Source organism: Mobula hypostoma, chromosome 9, assembly GCF_963921235.1.
Source record: "Mobula hypostoma chromosome 9, sMobHyp1.1, whole genome shotgun sequence".
Taxonomy (NCBI): domain Eukaryota; kingdom Metazoa; phylum Chordata; class Chondrichthyes; order Myliobatiformes; family Myliobatidae; genus Mobula; species Mobula hypostoma.
In genome coordinates, this window is record NC_086105.1 from 44,024,280 (window position 1) to 44,037,007 (window position 12,728).

Sequence of the window (12,728 nt, forward strand, 5' to 3'; positions counted from 1 at the left end):
TTACTTAAAATGTTATGATGCTATTGACTTACATAACCATATAACAATTACAGCACGGAAACAGGAGATCTCTGCCCTTGTAGTCCGTGCCGAACGCTACTCTCACCTAGTCCCACCGACCTGCACTCAGCCCATAACCCTCCATTCTTTTCCTGTCCATATACCTATCCAAATTTTCTTTAAATAATATCGAACCTACCTCTACCACTTCTACTGGAAGTTCATTCAACGCTTACTTCAAGCTCCCCTGATAACTGACTTATTGCTATATTCATGCGAGGAAAATATGCAGTGTGTTTAATATTAAATTCGTTAGATAAACCCTTTTAGAAACAAAATTGAGTGTATTAGCCACTCATCACCTATATTGCGTTCGTGATTAACACTCCCCACCACCCCCCCAGACCGAATTGCCAAAACCGATTTGTAGAAAAAAAACGGAATGTACACGCATGCGCACTGGTGCCTGCGCAAGGCTTCATGGTCATTGTAGTCTTTCTTGGGGTAAACCCAACGTATTTGACTGCTACTCTTGTTCGTTGGCAACCCTACCACCCTGCCCCCCCCCCCCCCGCTGGGTCGGCCAGTCCGCAAGAATATTGTCAATATGAAATCGGTCCACAGTGCGAGAAAGGTTGGGGACCCCTGAATTAGGCCATCGGTTAATTGGAGCAGCCACTTATTTGGAACAACTTTTAAAGAACAAAAACTAATCCAGAAAATAGCCAGGATTCCCTTTGTTTATTTGGGACACTATGCCACTTAATCGGGACAGGAATCTGTTGCTGAACACTTTCTAAATACTGTCAACACACAGAGAAAATGTTAGAGGGAGTCCGCGCGCTAGGGTACATCGATGGAAAAGAGTACAGTCAACATTTCAGGCCGAAACCCTTCAGCAGGTCCCGGCCCGAAATGTTGACTGTACCCCTTTTCATAGATGCTGCCTGGCCTGCTAAACTCCTCCAGCATTTTCTGTGTGTGCTTAGATTTCCAGCATCTGCAGATTTTCTTTTGCTTGTGATCTAAATACTGTCAGTCACATGCACTTGTGTGGCCATTAGACACTACATCATGCTTTGAGCGAACAGCTCTTAAATAGCGTCAGTTGTGTACATTTGTGAAGAAAAACTGATAGCTGGTGAGAAATAAGCAGAAAGATAATTCAGAAATGTTTTGCTCACTGCAGTTTCAAGCTATCAGTATTGACAATTTCACAACTTCAACAAGTTAGGCACCTCCGGACAAATTTGAAGGTATCGACAATCATCTTGAATGTTACAATGAAAACGAAGATTTGTAGGATGTTATCGTCGAAAGCACTGTATGAAGACAGTCCATTATCTGCACCAGGTGTCTGCACTGATTTTGTTCATTTACAGTCCAATCAAAAGAATGCCAGCATATACTGGATGAATTCCTCCATGAATAACAATTAAGAACTAATGTTTCATAGTACTGTTGTAGTATTGGTAGTGTTCTAATTATGTATTTCTTTGAAATGCATAACTTGTTACTCAGCTAAAGGGTAGTTTGTCTTGTTTTATACCTTTTTAACTACTTCCATGAAACTTTGGCTCACAGAGGCAGCTGTTTAATTGGGTCAAAATGTACTGGTCCTGATGTGTCCCAATTAACCAGAACCCATTGTCCTTCAGTGGGAGACCATTTTAGAAAAAGTGATCACAATCACATTTGACTTAGTCTGGAAATGAAAAGTATTGGTAACGTTCAAAGATGACAATACTCCACTTGAAGTGGGTTGATTTCAGTTAATTGACCAGAGATTTGACATACGGTCCCTTGTAAAAGTATTCATCCAGGGATTTTGAACAATTTAACTGAGAGTTTTTATTTGTGAATCACATGTTTCTTTTCTCCTCCCACAGTAGAGCCCAAAAAACAGCGAACACCGTAAAGCATGAAAAACAAAAAATTCAAAAACTGAAATGTAAGCACTTCAAAAGTGTTCATCCCCCTTTGTTCCGTACTAAGTTGAACCACCTCTCGCAGCTATTGCAGCCGGTAGTCTTTTTGGATAAATCTCTTATTAGCTTTGCACAACATGTTGGAACAAGATTTGCCCAAATTGCTCAAGCCATGCCAGGTTAGTTGGGGAGAGACGGTGGACATCAATCTTGATATCTTGCCAGAAATGTTCGATTGGGCTAAGGTCAGGACTCTGACTGAGACACTCAAGAACATCAATTTTCTTCATTTGAAGCCACTCTATGGTTGCTCTGACAGCATGCATTGGGTCATTGTCCTGCAGGAAGACGAACTTCCTCTCCAGTCTAAGCTTTCTGGCAGGATTTAATCCAGGATCTCTGTGTTTAGCAGCATTCATCATAACATTAATCCTGACCAGATTGCCAGCTCTGCTGCCGAAAAGCATCCTTGTAGCATGATACTTCACCATACTTTACAGTAGGGATGATGTTACCTGGCTGATGCGCAGTATTAGATTTATGCCAAATGTACTTAGTGGTGAGGCCAGAAAGTTCCACTTTAGTCTCATCCAATCGAAAGACCTTCTTCCACATCTTTAAAGTATCTTCTAAACGACGCTTTGCAAAGTCTTGATGGGCAAGGACATGCTCTGTTTTTTTACCCAAGGCTTCTTCCTTGCCACTCTTCCACAAATACCCTTTCTGTGCAAGGCCTTATAGAGCCTTGAGCTTCTGCAGATCAGAGTGACTGCTGGTATCACAGTGGCCTCTCTTACAAGTGCCATTCTTCTCCAGTGACTGAGTTTAGAGGGGCAGCCTGCCCTAGATATTGTGACTATTGTTTCATATCATTTCCACTTTTTCACAAAGCACTGAGCCCTGAGCTCAGAGGTACGTTCAATGCCTTTGAGATGGACATGTACCTTTCCTGTGCTTCTCTCTCGTCATTTTCATGATGTAAACACAAGAAAGTCTGCAGATGTTGGAAATCCAAAGCAACGCTCACAAAATGCTGGAGGAACTCAGCAGGTCAGGCAGCATCCGTGGAAATTAATAAAAAGTCAATGACTTGGGCCAAGACTCTTCTTCAGTTCTGGCTTGTCTTGAATGCTCTCTTTTCTTCATTTTGGTTTGGTTTATTGAAAATCTACCTTGGACCTTTCAGAGAGGGGGTATTTTATTCTTATGAATTCAATGAAAGCAGGTGATCCTCCAATTTTCAACATCAAAAAATTGGATGAGTTGGTAAGATAATACTGTTTATTGCATCTGAAGAGAGTTAGTGTAGTAATTACAAAGGGAAAGAATACTTTTTCAGCCTCACAATTTTGGTTTTTAATTTTTACTAAATTGTGACAGATTTTGGAATTTTTCTTTTAATTTGACATGATGCATACTATTTTGTCGATTGGGTCAAAAAATCCTATTTCAATATATTTTTAATTTAGAAAATGAGACAGTAAAATGTGAAAACAGTTGTGGGGCTGAATATTTTTTCAAGGCACTACAAGTGGAGTGAAAACAAAAATTGGCAGGTTAACTGCAAAATGAGCAATGATAATTTGGAAGCATACAGGCACATTACAATGCAAGGGAAAGAGGCATCCAAAGCTAGTGTTGCTTAAATAACTAAAGATTAAAATGAAACAGAAAAAGACAATATGTAAAAAATGTCAGGTGGCATAATAAAAACTTTTGCAGAATTCAGAAATTACATAACAGGGATTGTATTGAAAACATGCTCAAACATCTGGAATGAAAGCTGAACCTACAATTTAATGCAAAGACAAGAATGCCACTGCTGAACCAGAAAGTGCATTCTAAGAGGTTTCCTGAAGCCTCCCCACTAATAAAGGAAACGTAACAATTTAAACATTCTCAAGATGAAAACGTTCAATGTAAAATACTACTACACTTCTGAAATACTGAACTGTTCAAGTACATGCTTAATTTATCAGTAAATGGCTCAAAAGGAGCAGAAGTAAAAGGGAACACCATTTTAAAGAACATAATTTAAAATGGTATGCAATAAATATTGTATGGCTCAAGGAAACTAAGACATACAGTACTATGACACAATACACACTGAGGAGGACACTTGTGTTCTGTCTTCCCTGTGTACATTTCTGAGCTTCCACACACAGCACTGCTGATATTCTTTGGTGCCTTCAAGCATCCCCACTGCATTGCCCATTTTCAAATTCTTCAGAATAGGGAGGGGACTATATATCTGAATAAACATAGCTCAGACTATTATTGTTTTTGAATTATTTATGTTACATTTGAAATGTAGGAGTAAAAATGATAAGGAAATGTGCCGTAGATACAAAACTTAGTTGTATGTTGGCAGTAAGAAGAAACATCTGAATTACAGAAGAATTTGGTCAGCTGTGTAAGAAAATGGGCATCAGTATTTAATCCAGAGAAATATGAAATAATGTATGTGAGGAGGCACATAATTATGAAATATAAAGTAGCAGGATATTGAGTGATGTGGAGGAACAAATGTACATTCTTAGATCCTTAAAGATGGCAAGATAGGCCAATAAAGTGATTAAATAGGCATAAGAAATGTTCCCTTTACTGCCAAGGGGGCTTGGTTAGAACTGTATACAACTCTGGTTAGGCACAGCTTGAATATTGCATACCAACTGTTTTCATCACTGTGTTATAGGGTAGGCTGTGGAAGGTGCAAAGAAAATTTACAATGTTGCAAGAAAGACTGGAGAAATGTATTCTCCTTTGGAACTGATGACGTTGACAAGACTTAATTGAGCTGAAAAATTTATGAAGTGCTTAAATGGAGCAAGGAGGAGGGATCCACTTTGCTAAGCACAGGGGATGAAAACCAGCAGGAATAGATTGAAAGTAATTGATTTACAGAAGATGAAAAGATTATTCACTGATCATTCACTCATCAAATTTATAAAGCACTTGGAAGAGCCATAGTGTATATGGCTATAGGCCAATGGATAAATTAGCTCTTTTACATTGTTTACAAACAAAATAGCCAACTGGCCTCCTTACATGGTGTAAATTTTTTATGACTGCACAATGAACCATGAGCATGAATGAGGCATGCACCGTGCATTATAGGACTGAATACACAATTTTGTACTTGTGACTAAGTAGCTATTCAATGAAATAGCTGCAAAGTCCAGCATCTTGTTGTGATGGTATGACTATGCTACAGAAATACTGGTAGCATTGCACAGGAATACTGACATTTAGTTTCAGCCTTCACAAAAGTTTGCAACTCTGGATAAATACAAAAGTCCTAAATTGTGAGGAGTTCCTGATTGCCCCATGGTGTTAGACTCTTCATGGTTCAAAGTGATGGTGCAGGAATGCCAGCTGTTTCCCCAGCACTTGTGCTTCACATCTGCCTGTTGAACCTATGTCAGTTTCGACAAGGCACAGGAACAGAGAACTCATTCAGCTGAACTGAGAGGGCTAGCAATGACAAAGAAGGAATACATGTTTCCTATTGAACTGTATTAGTTTAAATTTAATACTTTCTAGAGTTCTGAAACTATTTTAACATTCTTCCACATTTTAAGAAATTTTAATAGTATTTAGAAGACACTTTTTCTCAACTTTTCCTTAAGCATTTTTTGTATGCCAGAGATATTCATAAATGCTTTTGCTCTTTGAAAGGTGGCACCTCCTGGGTTTATGTAAAACCAACTATGATTATGCATAGTCCCCAAATATGCAAATCTGCATATTTTATACCAAATATGTGAGTCTGCTTCCTGAGAGACAGCTGTATGCTATAGCAGGTGCTGTGGAAGGAAAACTAATCAAGTCCGAGTATCTGAATACAGAAGAAGAGATTCACATTGCACAATTGTAACGGTGGAACTCCAAAGGCGTGCTAAACAAATGTATTTATAAATCAAGCAATAAAAGTGACCAGAGGAAATCTTCCTTTAACAGTTCTAAAAATCACTAACACAGTGGGAAATTTCTGGCAGCTGCTGAGATTACAATATTACTAGCACAAAGATGATAGCACTATAATCAGAATATCGTTAAAATGCTGTGACCATTTATGAAGCAACCAAGGATACGTTTATGCATTAGACAGAAAAGCAGCAACACGCAGCAACCAGGGCAAAATCTCATGCTTCAATTACAACACCGCAAACACACAGGAAGCTGAACAAACACTTGCACTCTGCTCATTCTGTTAGCACAAATGCAAAGACTTTTCTAATGCATTCTTACAGAAATGTATCACTTTACTTTAGACTTCCCTAATGCATTCTTACAGAAATGTATCACTTTACTTTAACTGTAGAAATTAAGACAGACAACTTTAATTCAGGGTAAAAATAAGCAAATCATACTGCACACTTCTAGGATCTGCACTTAATAAAGACTGATCTGAATGGCAGATTTCACAAAGCATTTATTTCCTTCTGTTTGCTCTCGATCTAATCTACTTTCTTTTAAGTTGAGGAATCCTAAGAAAATAATTTTAATTGCTAATAGAGAGAACATTTCTTTTGAACATTAAGCAAAGGATTCAGTTTTTCCTGAAAGAAATACATTATGCACCATGAGCCAAAAATACGAATGCTTTCCTCACATATGCTAATGTGCCCACGTTCAATACTGAGACCTGTACCAAAGTTCTGATGGATTGGAAATAAAGACAGAGTTATAATGTTAAGCCAAGAACTAAGTGATCATGAGGAGAATAAAAACAGCCGACAAAATCATCTGATCCTAGCTTCTCAACTACTCAGTCCCAACTACCACAAAGCATATTCATGTTGTATAAGCAACACACATCAAAGTTGCTGGTGAACGCAGCAGGCCAGGCAGCATCTCTAGGAAGAGGTACAGTCGACGTTTCAGGCCGAGACCCTTTGTCAGGACTAACCAGTTAGTCTCGGCCTGAAACGTCGACTGTACCTCTTCCTAGAGATGCTGCCTGGCCTGCTGCGTTCACCAGCAACTTTGATGTGTGTTGCTTGAATTTCCAGCATCTGCAGAATTCCTGTTGGTTGTGTTCATGTTGTATAATACAGCTGATCACAAAGCGTTAGCAAATAGAACTCTGCAAGGCTGTTTGTTGACACCTATTCAATTGGCGAAACATGTAAATCCATTAACCATCATAAATAGCTAAAAAGAGAAACATTTTCAAACTAAAATAGATACTTTAATAATCTACACAACCGTAAAGTGGGGAGCTTGGCGATAAAAGTAGGCTGTGACATTTTAAAATTAGAACCAGTATAAGATTTAGTTCTAACTTAAAAGAGCGGCTGTGACAGATTTTAGGATGGTGATAGATGCCAAAGAAAGCAATTTTAAAAATGTTTCTAATACAGAGCTGGCTATTTATCTCTGTTGGTATAAGCAGATACAGGAAGGTGTAAAGCACAGGTAAAAGCTGTGATACTATTGAAAATATGATGCTCACACACTGTTAAACAGAATTTAACATTTCCAGAAGAACAAAGATTTGTATCAGTTTTGCCGTTCCAGGGAATTCCAATCCTTGGTGCACAGATTTTCTACAATTATCATTTGGCACAACTACAGTCACAAAATACAGTGAAACATTTATATCCTGTGGAAAAGTTCTTCGAATTTTTATTTTTGGATCAATGGCACAAATTAAGCACTTGAGCCTGAAAGAAGTTAGGATCAGATGGAACTTGTACTTCCGCAGCCTAGCAGCAGCACAGTAATCCCTTTTTAAGAAATCGGATCACCAGGGGACTCTGAAGCATTCACAAGTCAATGCATTTAGCAGCACAAGCCAAACATTAGCAGGTTCAATCCCAATCAGTGAGGGATGTGCTAATTTCACCAATGTCACCAGTTGAATGCTACAAGAATGTCAGCACTCTATCGTCCAAGTCAGACATTAAAAAGGGGAGCCAGCTGGCCTTTCAAATGCTGCAGAAGATCCCAAGGCGTTATTCTAAGATGATCAGAACCTTCTCTCCTCAGGGTACTGGCCAACATTTTATGCCTCAACTCATATTTAAGACAATTTATTTGATGTTGGTGGGAGAGTGATGTTACTGATATTGTTAACCTTCATAACTCACTATACTTTAAACATAAAATATGTTAGGGAAAATTTAAGTTGTAAAAACATCATATGCAAGCAACCCCTATTTTTTAAACATTCTATATTAGCATCTTTTGGGTTAGACAGAGAGTAAGTCAGAAATTTTTGTTCTCAATTTATAATTAGTGTTCTTACTGTGGATGTTAGATAAGAACCAAAGATTGGCCCTTTATGCCACCTAAAGTGAAATAATCTGCCAGCCAGGTTCCAGCAAGAAAAGAAACAATGGATGCACTGCAGCCAATGAGAAAGCAGCCCAGCATGACACAACCCTCAGGAAAAGTGGGGATGAAAATGGAAATGTTTGGGTGGGGGTTGGGGAACAGGAGGTGGAGAATGGGTAGAAGGAGAAATTTGACTGCATTGTAAGAGCAAGTTCAATATTAAGAAAAACACAATGATACAGAATGAAAAGGAGTTGTTTGTCTCAATGTGCTTGCACTACTTCTTGCAAAAACCATTGGTGATTCTTGGTAAAGTACCCAAGCCATGTATTCTGAGGGAAAAAAATAAAACTACATATCAAAAAGGAGGAGCTTAGCAGGAGCAAAGAACAGTCAGGGAAAAAAATGGCACAGTTCATTCGCCCACTACAAGCGTGTCCCATCAATTAAAAGTTAATAATTAACAGACCAGTGGTGGATTAGTATGTACATGTCCCCAATCCATACACTAGCAAGCATGTGCAACTAGCCTCCCGCAACTAGGTAGCCAGGAATCAGGTGAATTCCCCAGAGGGAGGGAGTAAGAGAAACTGAAAGTTACTGAATGAGTCAGCCCAAGGCTGCTCTCACACACCACTCAGTAACTGGTTCAAGAGCAGCAGTGGCAAAGGCCTGGGAGCACATCACCTACCTTGCCCTTTTGGCCGGGGAATGGTGTGTGGCATGGGGAGACCTAAAAAGAGGGGGAGAAGAAAAAAAATCCATTAAAAATGTGAGGGTGAGAAAAAACAAAGGTTTAAACACACTTTTTTGACCCACACATTTAGGCCAAAAAAGCAACAAAAATAAATCAAAGAATGACTTGCTAGTTTACCGCAGTTCTATTATAGAGTAAAAAATAAGCTTCGTAAAACAAATGAATTCCATTTACAGATGGCATACACTATTTCTGACATGAAATAACAAAGTCCTTGTCTTGTTGCAGAGCGAGATTTTTAATCATTACTGACTCCAAGTGGTAGAAGCATTGTATTAGTAGGAAAGAGCAATGAAAAAACAATAAACCAACAATTGTAACAACAATTTAACAAATGGAGCAGACCAGAAAGCTGACAGATCAAAGGCACTATCTGGATTTGAGCAGGACTCTCACATACAGAAACAATTTACAAACTTAATTAACTTACAAGATTTAATCAGAAAATATAAAAATTGACTATATAGGTAAACCTAGGTTTCTAACCAACTGCATACAGAAGTGTCCTTGCGAGGGGCAACCAGTTAGTGCACCGCCCATTTGCGTGAGGTGGCCACATTAAAACGACTCAGTGCCTTTCTCAGGCTATCACAAAGTATTTTATAATCAAACTGTAACTGAGAAGCTGTGGTCACTGTGGTAATGAGGATGACTCAGGAGTCAAACTGTATACAGCAAGTCTTCTCAACCCAAACAGTGATGAGATAACGACTAGATCATCTGGTCTGAGTGACAGCTGAGAGATAATTATTATGCTCAACACCGTGCTCAATTCCATGCACTTCAAATTATGCTGCAGGATTTTTCACATTCTTTCAAGAGGGCAGACAACTCCTCGGTTTAGCACTTCATCTGAAAGGCAGCACCTCCTTCACTATAGCACTGGAGTGCCCAAGACTGGCTGTGATGCATCAGACCTAAGAACTGGTTTGCATGACAATTGCTGCTTTACAATGTGTAATCAATGTCAAATGGTGCAAACTGAACCACCTGTAGCTCAACATCAGTAAAACACTATAAGACGTTGATGGATTTCAGGAAGATTAAGCCTGCACTGCTCCTTGTTAATATTGATGGTGAGGACCTGGGGCTGCACCTGGATGACAGACTTGAGTGAAGCACCAACACAGAAGCTGTGTACAAGAAGGGCCTGAGTTGCCTCTACTTCCTCAAGAGACTGAGGTCCTTCAGAGTATACAGGCCTCTCCACCGCATGCCTGTTGTTGCCAGTACAAACTTCTATCCAGTGGTGTGCTGGGACAATGGCATCAAAACGGGTGATGCCAACAGGCTCAATAAACTGATTAGAAAGGCTGGTTCTGTAATAGGAGTCAAACTGGACACACTGGAGGCTGTGGTAGAACAAAGGACCCTCTGGAAAATTTGGGCAATACTGGACATTTCTTACCCTCTGCATGCCACCTTGGCTGAACAGAAGAGCACTTTTAGCAACAGACTAAGACAACTGCACTGCTCCAAAGAGCGCTATATGAGGTCATTCTTACCCTCAGCCGTTAGGCTCTATAATGCGAGAACCTACAGCCAGGGAAGTAATGACTCCCATCTGTCAGACTGTTTGAAGAAACTTTTTTTTATTCTTTCTTACTTCTCTTCTAATATTTGTATATCTGTGCACCTGTAATGCTACAGTGACACTGTAATTTCCTTTGGGATCAAAAAGTATCTATCATCGTCATCAAAGTGAAATGCAGACTCACATTAACAAGTTGCATTTCACCACTGCAGAACACCCTAAATTTCATAACCAACTATGTATTTTTGCAGGGCGCAAGAGGTTCTGTTTACACAGGAAATTTTAAGCACGAGAAAGGATCAATGATATGCTATTCATTATCACACAACTTTTTACAGTCTACTTGGGGCTGATAGTGAACCAGGTGCTGGTCCTCAGGGGTTGAAGTAGACTTGGCATTGAAACAGGTGCCAGGCCCTTGGTACCAGGAATGAGGGTGTTGGCAATCTAAGCATTACCTCATTGGACCAGTGAGCAGGACTGTGGGTTAGAAAATTAATGGCTGTGACTCACAAACACTCACTGCACGGCCATAGTTCAAGACTACCTTGCAAAAAGTAACCAATGTCATAGCATTTCAAAATGCACAATTTTTAAACACAGTATGCTTTTTAGTACACAGTTTTAAAAGTTAGGATATTCTGTTGAGATATAGGAAATACGGTAAATCTCCCACCAACATTTACAAAGTAGGAACTCTAATTTTATATTTAGATGAAAGATAAACACTGACCAGGGTAACTATGGTGCCCTGTATTCACTCAGGTTTAAACAGGTTAATAGTTTACAGGGTCCAAGGAGCCTCTCTGTATGATGCCCACAAGCAGTGCAGCTCTCACTCTGCACAACCAAAGCAAGAAAAGATTAACAACATAATAACTTGATGAGATACTGACCTATGCTGCCACAATGAGGAATAAGTGGCTTGCTGTTGAGGTAGAGACAAACCCCATTAAAGCCCAATGATGAATGTACTGAACACAAGCAGCGATGCATTTTAAATATGTTGGATCAGTGATGATGTAGCAAACAGAAACAACAATATCCACCATCTCAACTCATGTCCTTAGACAGCCAATTTCAGACACAGCATTTGCAGTATGGTGTTAAGTGGCTGGTGGATGTGTAAGTCATATCTGGAATATTTAAATTGAGTTACTTTAAGAAATGGAAGAATTTCTAAACATAGCAGTGGTTTTTAAAAGGAGCAAACTGACATAGTGACATGACTACTGGCCACAGTCACACACAGAGTTCTGCTCTGTGGAAAGATTGCTTCATTCAAGCATCAACTTTCCAGTTGAGAATGTCAGTGTCAAACATCCGTGACACCACGCTTTGTGATCTGTTTATAATTGGCTTCATCTGGTGGGTAACAAAATTGGGGGGAGAGTGTTTGAATATACAAATACCAGTGTAATGTATTTTAAAAGTTTAATTTGCACAAGGTGTTAAAATTTCCCTACTTAAGAATAGCTACTCGTAGAAAATTATAAAATAGACAGAGCTTGCCAGATGAATATGAAAGAGCTGCAATAGATCAACAGAACTTATTCTATATCACATGTCAGCTCAGCTCAGAGATCTCAACCAGGGGAAAATGACAATATCTGGAGAATACAATCAGCTCCAAATTAAACACAATCTCAATCATCCTTTATTGTTTCTGGATTAAAACCCAGTAAGCCTCATTTATTCTCATCATTTAAGCACTATCTACACAAATACTGCAGGTTCAATAAGGCTTCCATCATGTCCCAGGGCAATTAGAGATAGGTCAGTTTTTATGCAGTCTTGATTACATACCCATTGCTAATAAATAAAGCAAAATGCAGAAGGCAGGCAGGAAAAAATAAACAACAAACAACTGCAGAAACAATCATTACTTCTGTTATCCTTTCCCTTTCCACCTGAGTGTGGGTGGGCAGTTGCTGAATTAGGGTAGAGTTGATTGATAGGTGAAAGAGAAAAGGTTACAGGGAAAATAAGTGGGGGGAAAGGGATTGATCTGGGAACTGGCAGAGACTTGATGGGCCAAATGGCCACCTTCTATGTTGTGAGAATAATATAAGAGAAAACAAGAACATATTAGCATTCAGTACAATTTTCCAGTCCTGTTTGAGTTTCTGCACCCATCTTCACTTAAATACCAATGTTCTGACTCCATAACGCTTGTAAATACTCTCCACTACTCAAAAGAACATGCTACGTCAAGGCAACCTTGATG

The 12,728-nt window shown here is 39.2% G+C and overlaps 1 protein-coding gene across 13 annotated transcripts in view; it reads right to left on the bottom strand.

Annotated features, from left to right (window-relative positions):
• Nucleotides 1-12,728, bottom strand: part of LOC134351683 (ataxin-7-like protein 1) — a 258,916-nt gene that overhangs the window by 107,892 nt on the left and 138,296 nt on the right. For 8 of the 13 annotated variants that reach the window (XM_063058175.1, XM_063058177.1, XM_063058178.1 and 5 more), the window contains one exon: nt 8,902-8,943. The exons of the other annotated variants lie outside the window; for them this stretch is intronic. In XM_063058175.1, the coding sequence (XP_062914245.1) occupies nt 8,902-8,943 (42 nt within the window). The remainder of the gene's footprint in view (nt 1-8,901; nt 8,944-12,728) is intronic. 13 annotated transcript variants of the gene reach the window in all.